The following is a 16,904-nucleotide window of genomic DNA, read 5'->3' as shown; positions in this document are numbered from 1 at the left end:
GTTATACCGAGCAATACAAAAAAATACCGAGTTTTATTGCTCGGTATAGCTCGGTATTGGTCTTCACATGATGATATTCCTCGTTATTATCAAATAATACGTAGCAATACTGAGCAAAAACTTAGTTTTTTTGCGGTAGAAGGACGTATCTCTACGTCAGGTGGGAGGACGCAATAAAAATGGGGCATGTATTCTAATTAAATTTTCAAGGAAAAAAAAATTGGTCGGTATTAGATAAAAAACGAAGGGTATGGTTAAGACAAGAAAATAGTAATCATATTTAGTTATTACTTTCTTATTATTATTTTACAAGTTTTTTAAAAAATTCATAATAAAAAACTTATTCTTTACAACCAGAGTAACTAAATTAATTTCTTCACAATAATTTTACAATTAATTTTATAAAAAATTACATCTGTTATAAACAAAATTTAATTTTATTTATTTGATTATTAATATACTATAACTAGTGACGCAAAATTACCAATTGCATTTTAGTACTAAACATTAATTACTAATTGCATGTTTGAGATGACTATATTTTTTTACAAAATTAATAGTAAAATTATTAGGAGGAAAACAACATAATTATTTTGGTTGTAAAAAAAAACTTACCACTATAATTTTTTTTTTAATAATGAAAATAATAAAAAAGCAAGAGTCAAATAAAATTATAAATATAAACAAAAAAACTTTTTCCGGATAGATCCTAATTCTTTTTTTTTTTTTTTTTTTTTTTTTTTTTGATACCTGTATGGCTCAAAAAGTTTAAATATAATACATATATATATATAAGAGTAATTTTTTATAATATTGAAATTCATTTTGGGATGTAATGTTTCACAAATACATTTTGACATGACCAAATTAACCTTTTATGTTTAAATATTAACGATAATGCAATTTTTTAAGCAATAATTATAATAATTAGAATAACATTTAAAGCAAAATCTTTATTATGCCGTCTAATGAATGATCAAACCAGTAGCTTAACACATGATTCAAGGGTTGAATTTGAGTATCTTAAAAAATATTCAAACAATAATTTTCTCTCTAAATATTATGGGGAAACATACAACAATAATACAGAACAGCAATTCCTATCTTTAGCAGTTAACAACAATATGGAAGCAAATCAAGCAGCAAGAAAGGCCAATTTAGTAGCAAATGAACGAAGATTAAAGTTAAAAAAAATCTAACAATAGGGATCGAACATATAATTAACTAGAGCGGAAGTCTTTCTTGTGATCCCCTGCTACCTGTAGCTCAAGCTAACCTCTTCGTTTGCCTGAACAAAACAGAATAAATATTAAATCTCAGAGCCTGAGGGAAAAATAGTAGTATAAGAGAGGAGACATACAGATTTCGCCAGTTCACTAGCTTTCACATCATCAAAGCCAAGGGAAGCCAGTATTTTGTGGCCCGCTGAATCTTTCTCTGACCATATGCCTAGAAGCATATGGGTTGTGGTGATCTCACCACCCTCACCTGCATTTGATTTTCAGGAAGTCGGAAGAAGTGTTACAAACTAAAATGGTGAACAGAGAAAGAGAGAGCCTAAAGATCAATAAGAATGCAGGTCAACTTTATTAGGATATTGGGGCAAAAATATAGAAAAGCATCAATCATTGGTTGTTTCTATAAGTTGTGCTCATATCTGTATTTTCATATATATATTTATTATAACAACAACAATAACATCATGTCTTGATCCCACTACGTGAGGTCGGCTCCTTTTTCTCCATTGTGTCATGTTAAGAGTCAAATTCTCATTTAGAGCTAATAAAGAAAGGTAATTTCTAATATTTTGTAACAAAGTCTTTTTAGATCTACCTCTACCTATAAGCACAACGTCAGTTACAAATAAGAAAGGCATAAGGTCAAACATGGATCAAATTTTGCATAGGAAGCTACTGAGTGTTTACTTAAGTCATAAGAAAGACTCGAAGTTAAGACCTCTGCTCTGAAAACAAGTGAGTATACCGCTTGAGTTAGATCTATTGAACTCAACACAAGCTTCTTTGAGCATACTACTCTGCAGCCATATTCAAAGATCTTTTACTCGATCAGAAACTTAGAGAAATAGGCTTTTAGATACCGTAGTAAGGGGCCTCTCAACTGTAGCACGCAAATGGACAGTCAATTCTCTCATCAGACTGTCACTATGCCTAAACTGATCACCAATTCATCTCTGGAAGTCTAGTTCTAATTTGCCTCTGAGCAGCTTTCTTTTTTAATGCAAGCTTCCTAAATCATACAACTAGTATCAAGTATTTTGTTAAAGTGTAATAATATTCATTAAAACAACATAGATATTCCAAGTATTAAAATTAGGGCACATATTCAATGAATGTGGACAATTAAGCCCAGAAAATCAAAAGCATACTAAATGATGCACTCAGTTCCGTGCATGACAAAGATCCAAATTCTCGTGAACTTACTGCATTCTTGTCATGATATGATGTTTATCTTAGTGGCAAACCATGATACCAGGGACAATGGAAGGCACCATATGAAATAGCCAGGAGCATGCCACTTCTCTTGGATAAGAGCCGATGTTGGTGGAATTATTCTGTGCATATATGGATGTTGTCCGGAGGCAAATCAGAACGCGTCACGTCACACATTTGTTTTGTACCGGGTGACATGGCACATTCTAATTCGCCGTCGGACGGTCTGGTGTCCGCATAGAATAATTTCTCCCGATGTTAATATTTAAAGCTTGTACTTTGATTTGTGCCGGAAGCAAACTGTCTTACACTAATGTTAATTGTCTTATCATTTTGTTTCGAAGCTACATGCTGTTCTCTGCTGTTAATTTTGCCGATCAGAACAGCCTCAGATTCAGTAGTAGAGATGTAGCAGCAGCTACCTCACTAGTTGTATACAGAGAGGAAAAGACAGAGGAAGAAGGATTTCTTCAGCCCTTTTCATTAATACGCTTAGACAGTCTACAGTGACCTAGCTTGTGTATGAGGTAGTGCTAGATAACTTCACATGTGTAAATGTTTGTTAGAGACAAAGAACTAGGATTGACGAAGCGGTTTCATATAAATGGTCCAGATGTTGATAGGACAGCTGGTAGTCCTAGCGGAAGAATTGATTTCGAGGTTGTGCAGCTTTTGCTATTAAATAGCACAAACGATAACAATCATGAAATCTTTCATGCATTTTTCACAATTGGTAGATGATCTAACATCTGTCGTTGTCAGGTCTCAAGTTTTGGATGAGAAAAGTGGAGAGTTGCATTAGATAGTCGACATCCAGTGTAAAACTTGTCGAATAATTATGACATGAACCCCACGTAGTGGGACAAAAGTTGATGTTGTTGTTGTTGTTGTTGTTGGTAGATGAGCTAACAGAGCAAAACAGAAGGGATCATCATTATGATCATGCTAGAGGAAACATCACCCCTCCAAATTTTCACCATATACAGTGCACAAATTGACTATAGATAGGATGAGAAGACTGCTTCAAAGGCTGTAAGTCTATGTGCTTCCTACAAACTCACTTAAAACAAGATGGTAATGAATTATTATTTTGAATTTTAAGGTTTCCAACAAAATTGTCAATTAGTCAATACTTCCCTAAGAATCTCCTCTGTGAAATTTTTCTGTGTTAATATAAGGGAAACTTAGCACATATACAGCAATACAACAACAACAACAACATCAAGCCTTTGTCCCACTACGTGGGGTCGGCTGCATGAATCCTTCTTCTCCATTGTGTCATGTTAAAAGTTAAATTCTCGTTTAAATCTAATAAAGAAAGATCATTTATAATATTTTCTAACAAAGTTTTTTTAGGTCTATCTCTATTTTTTTTAATTTAAGTTAAATCTAATACCTCTACTTTCCTAACCGGGTCATTGGAAGGCCATTGTTTGATGTGATCAAACCATCTAAGGCAACTCCCTCTAATCTTATCTTCCACTGGTGCGACTCCAACCTTTTCACGTATATGCTCATTTCGTATCCTGTCTCTAAGGGTAAATCCACTCATCCACCCAAGCATCCTCATCTCTGCAACACTTAACTTAGTATTAGCAATGATGATTGTAAATACAACAAACAAAAAGGTATAGTATGAATAATATACTTTTGCCAGAATAAATGAAAAAAAAATGGAAGCCATGAACAGTTAGCAATCACTCAGCATACCTGATTTTGTCTTCTCATCAACAGCCCAATCAAGCGCTCTCTGAGCAGGTTCTGTCAGGGGTGGGTGCTCCGGACTAAAAAAATACATATCTGACTTCCCCAGTAACTTGACAGTTTCTTCGCGTACTTTGAATAATGTGATGCCATTTTCACGTAGAAACCTTGCTGCTCTACTAGTCCCTAAAAGAGAGGACAATATCTTAATTTTCATAGCTTATACGAGTTTAATGCATATAGGCAGATCGCTACTGCTTTCTGTAATCGAGCATGTTTGTATAAAGTATCAACAAAAATGAAAGAGTCGTTCGTTCTTAATAATCACCATTATTTGAGTTGCTCCAAATATTAGTGCTTGGTTTCTTGAATTCTACATCTTCATCCATTTTTATTGAGGGCAACATGAGATTTTGGCAAAGAAGTCAATTCATTTAATGCAGCAAACAACCAACCTCTCATAAAAAGCTCACAATTCTAAACACACTCTATGTTGCCGAGCACTTGCTAATAGCTATCCATTAAATTCAAACAAGAAACCTGAACTTTCTACCTACAATAAATCAAACCATATGCGTACACTTCTCATTCAAACTTTATACCTACCATCCAAATTTTTTACCTATTATTCAAACTTTATACCTATCATATCAAACCCATGATGATAAAAAACTAAATTCTAAAAAAATAATTACTTATTTATATGATTAATTTTATTCAACGCTTTGAGAAAAACTCATACTACCTACAACTAAATTTTAACTTCAACTTGGAGAAAAAACTTGAATTCATAGTTTCATCAAAACATACTTATTAAATTATTACATTTGATTTCATTTCATTATTAAGAAGAGAGATTGTTAATCTAGAAAAGTTTTGATTTTCAAATCTCTTTTGATAATTAAAAAACCTAATCAAATTAACTAATTTACTATATTCCTAAATAAATTAACTTGCAGGATTGCATTAATTTTATTCTTAAACTATTGCGCGCCCTAGTTGAGTATATTCCAATCTCAACTAGAAATTTGTTAATCTATCTTTTACAATGGCCTAAATGACTCTTCTAATATCATTAGATGCTGTAAAATTTAAAGTTGATTAAAGTTGATTAATGGTCATTTAAACAACCCAATGAAACACAAGATAAATCAAAACAACCACACATAAAAACACAAAAAAATCAAACTTATTTATTGAAGATGTTCAAGTTACACCATAAATAAAAAAAATGAAGTTAGTGTATAATAGGTTGAGGGATGCATGTCATAGAACTCAAAAAATTCAAGATAAAAAAGGAAGAAAACAAAAAAGAATGAATGAAAACGTAACCATGCAAGATTTTATGTTCAAAATTGCCTTTAATTTTTCATATATTTTGTATTTCTTCCTTCTCCAATCCTCCCTCCAATGCCCATGATAGGAAATACTTGAGTTCACAAGTAATCCAAGAAGAAATACTTGAGTTCGCAAGCAACCCTAACAATAATTGATAAAAACAGCGAAAATAATGTGAAAATCTTGATGAAATCAATCCAAAATGATAGATTGTAATACTGAAATCAAAGCAAAAGCAAACCCAAAGCAAGATACAAGTGATCCTCAATTCGAGAGGAGGATCGATCTCTCCAAATCTCTAGACGATGGATCTAGAGCCCAAAATGCTAAAGAAAAACTCCAAGAGAACCCTAAAAGCATGCATAACCCTAATCCTAAACAAGTCGTACTATTAATACACTAATTCCCTAATTCAAACATCCCTAATTCAAATTTTTTCTCTCACCCTAGCTGCCCAACCCTCTCTCCTCAAATTGCTCCTAGTGGGGCCCACTACTGTGGGCGGCAAGCTGTAAAGGAGCGTCACATGTCCGCCTCCTGTATACCTGAGCCGGCCTTTGGGCCGGCTGGGCCAGTTCAGGATGAACCGGTCTAACAGCTCACATCTCACGTTCTCCAATAACTTTTTTTTCAACTCCCAATATAGCCCTAAAAATTGCCAAATAACTCCCACGCAATTCTGAAACAGCTATAAACTTCCACAAGTCCATGTCATACCACCATGAAGATCGTATAATAGAGCCTAGGCACTCATGCAGTAATTTTTCTCTAGGGTGTAGCATTGCATCACCAGAGGTCAGTGGCTAAGGGTTGTCTACTCTGTCAAAATTTTTGAAAATGGGTGCCTTATTGTTGGATAGTGTGACAATGTTAGACCAGACTGGTCGATCCACACTGGACCAGCCCGTGTCTACACGAGAGTTTCGCCACTTGCTTGTGCCGACCACCCAAACCAGTGATATGTCTTTTTATCCCCTGAATGCCCCCCCATGTTTGTCCCATGAAACTGCTGAAGCAAGCAAGGAATGTAAGAAGAGGTCTTTGGAAGCATAAATTGCCCACAATGAAGCAACTTATATCCCACCATTGAATATTCCAAATGGCTGTCCTTATTTTCTACCAACTCCTCCCTAATTTTCCTCAACCATGTATCATATTCGCTCTCTCTCCTTAGTGCTTCCCAGTCAACCACCAAGGGCACAGATAATGCCATCATCTGTGGTTCCCCCATGCACCTGATAAACCATCTGCTACTTTATTTTCAACTCTAGGTCATACTGAATCTCGAAGTCATAACCCAATAACTTAGAAAGCCACCTTTGATGCTCCTCAGTGTTCATTCTTTTCTCCAACAAGTACTTCAAACTCATTTAGTCGGCTCTAACGACGAAATGTCTTCCCAAGTCTTCCCAATAAATAAGGCCATCATTTCTGAATAGCCAACATGAATGTCATCAGCTCCCTCTCATAGACTGACTTGAGCCTTTCCCTGGACGTCAACACATGACTGAAATAGGCCACTAGTCTTTGATTTCGCGTAAGTACCGCTCCCAACACAAAACTTGAGGCATCTATCTCAACTAGAAATGGTTGGATGAAATCTGGAAGTGCTAATATTGGCACATTGGTCATAGTCTTCTTGAACTCCTCAAAAGCCTGGGTGGCTAACTCTCCCCACTTGAAGTTGTCCTTCTTGAGCTATTTCGTCAACGGCCCCGCTATGGAACCGTATCTTTTCACAAATTTTTAATAGTAGCCTGTGAGTCCCAAGAATCATCTCAATTCCTCTAAAGTCTTGGGTAAGAGCCATCTGAGCACGACCTCAATCTTACTTTAATTAACTGCTACTCCATCCTGAGATATTACGTGCCCTAAATACTTTACTCTGGGTTAGACAAAAGAACACTTTTTCTGATTGGAAACAAAGAGTGCTCTCTTAAGTTGGATGGCACAACTGCTAAATGCTCCCCCTGAAACCTGTTATATACTAGTATATCGTCAAAAAATACCAGCACAAACTTTCACAGGTAGGGCTAGAATACCCTATTCATTAGGGATTGGAAGGTGGTCGGTGCATTAGTGAGGTCAAAAGCATCACCAAAAATTCATAGTGTCCCTCGTGCGTTTGAAAAGCTATCTTGTATGTGTCATATGGTCGCATTTTGATCTGATGGTGTCCGGATTTCAAGTCAATCTTGGAGAATATCATATATCCATGTAACTCATCTAACATTTCATCAATGACTTGCAAGGAAAACTTGTCTAGTACGGTTTCCTTATTCACGGCACGGTGGTCTACACAGAACCTCCAACTTCCATCTTTTTTCTTCATCAATAATACAGGACTAGCAAAAGGGCTTATACTTGGCTTGATAATTCCAACTTCAAGCATCTCCCTAATCACCCTCTCAATCTTATTATTTTGGACTTGAAGGTAGCGGTATGGTTGGACACTAATGGAAGAGACTCCTTCCTTCAGAATGAAAGAGTGCTCATGCTCCCGAGGGGGTGGCAATTCATAGGAAGTTGGAATATCTCCTTGAACTGTTGAAGAAGTGGCTGGACCATGTCTGAAATTTCATCTACATCCTCTATCTCTCCTCCCTCCAAACTCTGGAGCTCCACCAAGAATCCCCTTTCTTCCCCTTGTAGGGTCCAAACCAGGGTTATCAAAAAAACTATGGCTTTGGATAATCTAGGGTCTCCCTTAATTACCACCTTTCAACCCTCCACCAAGATCTCCATAGCTAATGCCTTCCAATTTATCTTGGTTTCCCCCAAGGTTTGCTGCCACTTCATTACCAAAATCAAATAAGTACTCCCAAACTCCAATGGGAAAAAATCTTCCTTGATGTGAATCCCCTGCAGCTCTACCACCAAAACCTGACATATCCCTTTGCCCTTCTCCACCTTTGTTGTGCCCATCATCACTCCAAAACATCTTGTGTCTACCAATTTCAGCCTCAATTTCTCTACCACCTAGTTCGATATGAAATTGTGGGTAGCCCCACTGTCCACCAAGATTTCCACTGTTTATCCTCCTATCTGTCCCCTCACATTCATAAGTGATTCGGGGTGAATCTCACAACAGAATTCAATAAAACTTCAGCCACCTCCAAGTGTATAGGCTCTTTTTCCTCTCCTTCTTCCCTCGTTGCCTCTGCCTCGTCCCCCTACTCATCACACGCCAAGAGAACCTGCAAAGTACAATTTTTGCATCTATGTCCTGGTGTAAATTTTTTGTCACATCTGTAACATAAACCCTCAGCCTCCTATTTGGCATCTCAGCTTCTGTGAGGTGCTTGAAATTGCTTCCCAGGCGAACCCCAATGCTCTTCTCCTTTGGCACTTCCCTCTAAAAATATATCGTCTAGGTTCTCGATGTCAAGATCGTGGAGGTATTCCTATAAATGTCTACCATGTTATTGCTTATGTTAGCCTTTTTCCTCTGATGTTTCTCTTCCACCCTTTCTGCTAGTTTCATCATTTCCCCTAGCCCCCTTTTGGCCACAAAACCCAGAGTTCTGCATGCATGTCTTCCTTCAGGCCCTTCATGAAATTCCCCTTCAACCCTTCCTCAGCAATTCCCCTCAGCCTACACGATAGCATCTATATCCTGGTGTAAATTTCTTATCACATCTATAACATAACCCCTTTGCCCTCCTATCGGATACCTTTGCTTCTATGAGGTGCTTGAAATAACTTCCCAGGTAAACCCCAGTGCTCTTCTCCTTTGGCACTTTCCTCCGAAAAGACACTATCAAGGTCCTCGATGCCAGGATCATGGAGGTATTCCTGTAAGTGCCTCCCATGGTGTTGCTTTTGTTGACCTTTTCCCTATGATGTTTCTCTTCCACCAATTGTGCTAGTTTCATCATCTCCCCTAGCCCCCTTGGCCACAACAACCTGAGTTATGCACATATGTCTTCTGTCAGGCATGAATTCTCATCCAACCCTTCCTTAGTAATTCCCCTCAGTCTACCCGATAGCAGCTCATTTTTTTCCCAGTACTCTATAACTATCCCCTCTTGGGTCAAGGCATAAAATTGCTTATGGAGGTCTCCTTTTCGGATGGCTCGTAAACGTTCTAGCAATTTCTTATTAAATTATCCCTAAGAATAGAGCGGGTACCTCACCTCCCTCCATTGATACCAAGCAAAGGCTTTGCCCTCCAAACATAACCTTGTTGCCATGAGTTTTTCCCCCTTCGTAAGCCCATTGATAGCAAAGTAATACTATACCCGATACACCCATCCTTAAGCATCTTCCCCTTCAAAAATTGATATTTTTAGCTTCCTCATCTCCACCCCAATTTCCTCTCCCACTATCCCCCCCCCCCCCCCCCCCCCCGTGTTCCGCCCCCAACGAGCAGTGTATCGTGGGTGGGAAACCCACCTATCTTCCGTCCGCCCCCCATAATGGTTGACACACCTCCGCCACGAAACTCCCTTCCTACTATCCCCCCATTTAAAGATCCTACTCCACCCCTTGTCGGAGCCCTATGAGGTGATTCTTGGTGGAAAAAAAAAACTCTATTCATCGAACTCTTCCCGTTTAACTCCTTTTCCCTTGGTTGTGGTCAAGGGAATCCTGATCGAATCCAAATTGGGGTTAGCCATTGGAATCACCAGTGGAGTTCTTGTTTGCATCTCCAAAATCCTTCTTAATATCTCCACCCCTCCAAATCAATTTTCCCTACAATTTTTCATAGATGAAAACCTTTCTTCCATAGTAGCGAGCTTCTGCTCCACGCCGGTTTTGAATTGCTCCATCTCGCCTTCCAATGCCTCCACCTTATTTGTTGTCATTCACGAAACTACGTTACAAACTGCAAAAATCAGCAACAAGATAGCGACTAAAGTCTTCAAACCACAAAAATCGTCAAATTGGAGGAGATACGTAGCATAAATCTGCGAGGAGAACAAAGATTTTGGTCCAGAACACTGCTCTAAGACCAATTTGATACGCCTTAGAGACAAAAAATAGTAAACAAACAATAGAAAAACTACATAAATACTAATAATAATGGTTGATTTTAGATTATAATTTCAATTTGAAAGCAAGACATAGGTGATCTATAATTTGAGAGGTAAAACAGCTCTCCCAAACAACCTAGACGCCACTAGAAAGCTCTCAAAGAAAAAGCTACTGCAAAACCAAATCAAAATCTACCTAAAACAAAATAAACCCTAAACTTAGCCTTAAATAAGCTTCTTTTACTTCCCACCTAAATCAACCCCCCTTCCTAACATATTTCCCTCTACAATTTAAATTTCAATTGGAAAATCCTTCATAATTAATCCCTTCCAAAATCAGCCCCCCCCCCGCCTTTCCAAATATATTTTTCTCTACAATTTGAGTTTCAATTAGGAAATCCTTCCTAATTAATCCCTTCCTAAATTAGCCCTTCTTTCCTAATATATTTCCCTCTCCAATTTAAATTTCAATTAGAAAATCCTTCCAAATTAACCCCTTCCTTAATTCCTCTTTTCATATAATGAATTAATATTTTATTGGGTCCCACAAAAGGAGCCGAAATCTGTCCAGGTTCAGCCCCCCTGGTCCGTCCCTCCCTAGTCTGGGGTCTACTAAACCAGTCCGTCCAGCTCTTCCTTGGTCCACCCCCCAAGGACTGTCAATGTATCATGAAGCCACTAATCCACCTGCACATCCTCATCTTTGCAACACTTAACTTAATGTTGGTGCATATAAACAAAAGAAAATTTATTTAACTTATTAAGGCTCAACGATACAACCATTCAAGTGTGGTGCCAAACAGAGGTGGTGGCATATGGATTTGGTAGATAATTTGTCTCTCAATTGAACAACAAATACTTATCTATCTTTAAGGCCCTCCTAAAACACTCAATTGATCAATTTGGGCCAATATTACAGGTGTAAGTTGAAAATTAATCTATTTATCGAGAAAGCCTATTGCACATGAAATCTCTCGAAACAAAATCAGGAATTACAAAAAAAAGGATGGAGGTGAAAGAAGAATAAATAAACAAATAAAATACATAAACATCATTGAGTATCGCTAATTTAACTAAAAAATTAGATATATCACATCACCAAAAAATAATGATCTTTAAATATTGTTACTAAATCATTCTAATAAATAACAAGGAAAAATGAAATTGCAACAATCATCTATAATTTTATGGATAAATATTTCTTTAGCAACATTACACAAAGGGAATACCAAGTATATAGTGCTTTTACTAAAACATCATCAGGGAAGATGTTGTGATATATGCAGTCATGCTCTTGCTCTACACAGAGCCTATTTCTATAAGTCGAACCTAGGACCTCTATACTACATTAAAAGCAACTTAACCACTACTTCAAACCAATCCTCTTCACAGAAATTTCATACTATCTGAAAAGAAAAAAAAAAAAAAGGAAAGACTTCATAGCACACACATGTTGGTTAGAAATAAATTATTCAACCCAATGTTAGAGAAAGAGCCCCAATAAGGAAATTTAGGTAAATAATCAACATGCTTTACTAGGAAACTTAATGCAAATAATATGCCAAGAAACCTGGGGTATATAAATAGTAATTACATGCTATTCCACCTTGAAAGTTTAGAGAATTTTTACTTGCACAAGCTTTATTTTTAAATCTCAACAAAATCAATCAATGGGATTCAATGGATTAAAAATAAAAGTCATGAAAAAAAAATCTGAACATTAAACATGACTTCCAGAGCCAGGCTGTCATTTTGGATCAACAAAAGAATGCAATAAGTTAATTTAGGATGCAAGATTGTATCAGTTTTCTTTTGTTTACCTTTTCTAGGAATGTAACGGTTTCTTCGGGACTCCAGCAACTTCCTTATTATTCGGATCCTACCATTATATGTGATTCCACTACTTTAGTGGATGCTCAATTGTGTTATAATGCTGCTACTTGTGGGCTTTTTGTTTGTGGATTTTCTTTCGCAGTGGAAGCATTAGAAACTGGGGATGCTGATTGTATTGAATGGAGTTGGTTTAAGAAATCAAAGTTAAATCCTAGAGTTGATTTGTGGTGGTAGAGACTGTTTAAGAAGGCTGTCCCATAATTTTTATAAAAAGTTTTTCAACCATAATTTTTTAAAACACAAAATTATAGGCACTACTAATGAGAGACATTCCCTACTAGATTATTCAATGGTAATTTTTTAAAATTCTTAGCCTATATTTTTGTTAATTAGAAATTGAATTCTGGGATAAAATCAAATATTGAATTTAATAATTATTTGGAATTGACTTTGGTTGAACTTGAGTCAGTCATATCTAACAACCTAGGGGTGAAAAGTCAATATATAGAGAGTTTGAGACATGTAATTGAATATTTTTTATTGACTAAAATTTTTTGTTTATGTTTCAATCTTGAGTTTATAAGGTGGATATGTGATTCTTTCGAGAGCAATACAAGTGTAACTAATATATCCTAGGAAACTAATCTCCTCGGCATAAGGCCTAAATTTATTACTTTGATTTAGAGAAAGCATATGATAAAGTTCCAAGGGAAGTGTTATTGGGAGTTTTAGAAAAGAAAGGGGTTTATAATGTTTATATTCAAGTCATTAAGGATATGTATGCATGAGCTGTTACGTGTGCTCAAACACAAGGTGGTTTGACCAAGTGTTTTCCTAATTTTGTTGGATTACATCAAGGATCAACCTTAAGCCCATATCTTTTTGCTTTAGTCATGGATATTCTCACTAGACATTTGCAAGAGGTTGTAACCTAGTGTATGCTTTTTATTGATATATTCTTCTTGTTGATATGACTAGAGAGGGAGTTGAAGGTAAACTTGAATTATGGAGGTCTATCTTAGAATCTAAAGGTTTTCATTTGAGTAGATCTAAAACAAATATATGGAGTGTAATTTTAAGACTAATAGATCTAGTGGGGGGATTGTGACTTTAGGCGATCAAATCATTAATAAGAGTACACATTTTAGCTATATTGAGTCTATTGTTCAGAGTGATGGTGAAATAGATGGGGATATCATTAGCAGAATTCAAGTTGGATGGTTGAAGTGGAGGAATGCATCGGGTTTGTTTTGTAATAGAAAAGTCTCCCTCAAACTTAAGGGAAATTTCTATAAGATGATGGTGAGACCTACAATGTTTTATGGTGCAGAATGTTAGCCATTAAAAGAGAAGAAGAATATTAAGTTGCAGAGATGATAATGCTCAGGTGGATGAGTGACTTTACTCTTAGAGAAAAGATACAAAATGAGCATATACATGAAAATGTTGGAGTAGTTCCAGTCTAAGATAAGTAAGAGAGAGTTGCCTTAGATGATTTGGTCAAATAAAACGGCGGCCTTTCGATGACCTGGTTAGGAAAGTAGATGTATTATATTTAGTTTATATTAAGAAAGGTAGAGATAGACCTGAAAAGACTTAGTTATAAACATTAGAAATGACCCTTCTTTATTAGATTTAAATGAGAATTTGACTCTTAATAAGACACAATAGAGAAAAAGGATTCAAGTAGACGACCCCACGTAGTGGGTTAAAGGCTTGATGTTGTTGTTGGTGGTGGTGGTGGTGGTGAGTCATTTTTTAAATTAATTTTTTCATCGTATTTTACTATTTTCTTCTAAGTGTTCCTGATTTTATTCAAATTTGACACTAGTATTCTAATTATAATGAATAAATTATAATCTCTCGTCAATTTTATACAATTCAAACTTCTCATTGATCTCTTATAAATTTATTTGATCATTGCATTATTGCTTGAATTCTAATTCTCGTATTTACTTATTTTCATTTAAAGAAGGCAACTTTTTTGTGTTTTTTCTGATCAGCGATTTATGAATCCCAGATTATTTTGTACGATTTGCATTATCCTCATTTAATTGGGAATCCTGATCCCTAAATTATCCTACATCCCATAGATTACAACGAGAAAAAGTGAGAAATCATGTTAACTGTCTATTTTAAATTCATTCAACATATGCTAATGCAGTGTTCATTGAGAGATATATACATGTAAGAAAAGGACTTTCATGTGTTAAACCAACAAGAATGCCATACAGTAAATGATTAAAGGGGCATCTAATAAATAATTCATACAAGGGCACTTGAAAGTTGCAGGAGTATGCAATTGTAGAAAAAATTAACAATAAATTGTCATCAAAGCTCGAATTACCTATTTTCTTATCATTTCAACACCAAGAATTTGTCAGAAATTTGATTAATTTAGAAGCATATTCACAGAAGAGGTCTCCTAATCAAATTCGTTAAAACTAAAAATAACAAACATCCACTAACCCTCGACAAGGATTCCCATGAGGAGAGCCTCAGTCCCAGTGTTTGGGTACTTCAACTTCCTCGCTTCTAGCTCCGCCATTCCGAAAGACTTGATTGACCTCGCCGACCACCTGCTAACCAATCAAGCCACTGTAACAACAAAACAACATAGAATCCCCCGTTAACCATAATACAAAAAAAAAACGCTTACTTGGGGATTTTGTCCGGCGCTATGTCATGTTTTCTGCAGCAGAAAAAGCCAAACTGGGTCAGATTTAAAAGGAAAGGAAGACAGCAAAAGAGGTGTTTTGGGGATTCGAATCGAGATAGAAGGAATACGCGGTGGGTAGCATAGAAAGAACCATCGCTGAGTGGAAAAGGCCTTGCTTTGGGGAGGGTATTAGTGGCCGGAGGGATTGGTAGATGGATTCACCAAATAAAGATCCGGAGAGCGGAGACAAGCAGGAAACGAACGAATTTTGAGAACGTGATGAGGAAGAGGAGATGGTGGTAGGTTTCTTCGGTAGGCACGGGGAGTGGAAGGTAGAAGTAGAGAGAATTGAAAGAGCTCGGGCGGCCATCTCTTCTTCTCCCAAAAATGTCTCCCTAGCTTCTTCGGGGGTCTAGCTTTCTCTTTCTTCGCTCTTTGCGCTCTCGCTTCAGTTCAGCTTTCGTCCTCGTCAGTCCTCAGCCCACAGGCGTCGCGGCGATGATGGGAAAGTCAGGATTGGGTCACCGCGCTCAACTTTGTTATGGTTTGTTTAAAAGAATATCAAAGGGGCTGTTTAGTAAATACAGAGTAGTATAAAGTAAATATTTTGAGACTGATTAATTATTTATAAAATGATTAACTGTTTTTTTTTTTTTATTATCAACGATTAACTGTTTTTTTATCTAATTGAACATATGTGGAGTAAAATAAAATTAATATATTTTGAATACTTATGGGCTGTTTGGTGGCATCTAGGATTTGATTTTAAGTAGTATTTTGTAAATCTTCTAAATCTGGATTTGAGAAATCTTGAGGGGCCTAAATCTTGAAAATTATTTGATAGCATTTATGATAAAAGCTATTAAATCTCGTGCAAATATTTGGCTATAGAGCGGACTCTTTCTCTTGAGCCAATGGATTTCATAAATCCAGCAAAAAACAGGACTTCAGAAATCCGGCATTTAGCACTAAAAGGCCGAATTTTTCTTCTACGATGGCTTTCATTTGCCGTGAGATTTGGTGTTGCATTTTAGGCCGTCTGGTTGGATTTCGCTCAAATCCGCCTCAAATCCGATCTAAATCCTGCTACCAAATAGCCTTTTAGAGATAATTTGATTGAATGTTTATAGAGTAAAAACAAAATATTATAATCTAAATAAATATTTTGAGTCCACATTAATAATTAAAATTTTATGATATTTTAAAATTTTTGTATGCATTAATAAAATACATTATTAGGCAAACCATCAAGACTCTTTACATTTCAGTGGATTAGCAACATCTCAATTGAAAATACATTGCTAGATGAAAATCAGCTTGATTTTTTAATTTTTTAAGTTTCCTAAGTGGTTTTTGGCTATGTGGTGAAGACTTGGGAGGGATTAAAAAAATAATCAAAATTTTAAAGTGCTTAGATATTGTGATTCAACGTGGACTTCAATGTGAAAATAAATTTTGGGTAAAATTTTTATAGAATAATTAACACAATTATGTTAAAAATTATCATTTGTCTTTTTTATATTAGATAAAGTATGAAATACCTAACATTTTTTATGAATTTATTATGAAAATTTTACAATATATATTTGAAAATTTGTCTAAAAGTTAATTTTACAGTAAAATTCGCTTCCTTCTTAGGGTTGCAATAAAGTCGGGCTAACTCATGTCTTAACTCGGGTTCAACTTAAAAAATGACTTTTGAGCTTAACTTGATGAGCTAATGAATCAAGCTTTGGTCAATACTAGCTCAACTTGTTAGCTTGTGAGTCAGTTCATTAAAAAAAATATTAATATTAAATATGTTTAAAAATTTATTAGAATTTAATAGTTTTCCATGAAATAATTGAAAATGATAATAAAATTATATATTTCTTTCTTATTTCAAATGATTTTGTTATTATTTTTCATTTTATTTTTAATATTTTTATCATAAATATTAAATGA

At 35.8% G+C, this 16,904-nt stretch overlaps 1 protein-coding gene across 2 annotated transcripts; it reads right to left on the bottom strand.

The window, feature by feature from the left end:
- Positions 1-997: 997 nt before the first annotated feature.
- Positions 998-15,493, bottom strand: LOC110093831 (ATP-dependent Clp protease ATP-binding subunit CLPT1, chloroplastic). 2 transcript variants are annotated; one of them, XM_020818837.2, is made up of 6 exons: positions 15,089-15,493; positions 14,961-14,993; positions 14,771-14,883; positions 4,161-4,340; positions 1,361-1,488; positions 998-1,288 (listed from the first exon to the last, which is right to left on the bottom strand). In XM_020818837.2, the coding sequence occupies exons 1-6, from the start codon at positions 15,328-15,330 to the stop codon at positions 1,256-1,258; spliced, it is 729 nt and encodes a 242-aa protein (XP_020674496.1). In that variant the 5' UTR covers positions 15,331-15,493; the 3' UTR covers positions 998-1,255. The 2 variants fall into 2 exon arrangements, with proteins under 2 accessions (XP_020674496.1, XP_020674497.1); XM_020818838.2 differs by having other exon boundaries at positions 14,771-14,880; positions 15,089-15,492.
- Positions 15,494-16,904: the final 1,411 nt, after the last annotated feature.

Source organism: Dendrobium catenatum, unplaced genomic scaffold (assembly GCF_001605985.2).
Source record: "Dendrobium catenatum unplaced genomic scaffold, ASM160598v2 fragScaff_scaffold_1557, whole genome shotgun sequence".
Lineage (NCBI taxonomy): Eukaryota > Viridiplantae > Streptophyta > Magnoliopsida > Asparagales > Orchidaceae > Dendrobium > Dendrobium catenatum.
This window is presented reverse-complemented; position numbering and strand designations above follow the sequence as displayed.

Bases quoted from the DNA above. Each gene is read 5' to 3' on its own strand.
- LOC110093831 (XM_020818837.2), bottom strand. From the start codon at position 15,330: ATGGCCGCCCGAGCTCTTTCAATTCTCTCTACTTCTACCTTCCACTCC. The intron at 14,884-14,960 runs GTAAGCGTTTTT...TTGATTGGTTAG, and splicing joins GCGCCGGACAAAATCCCCAA to CAGGTGGTCGGCGAGGTCAA. The intron at 1,489-4,160 runs GTATGCTGAGTG...AATCAAATGCAG, and splicing joins TGATGAGAAGACAAAATCAG to GTGAGGGTGGTGAGATCACC.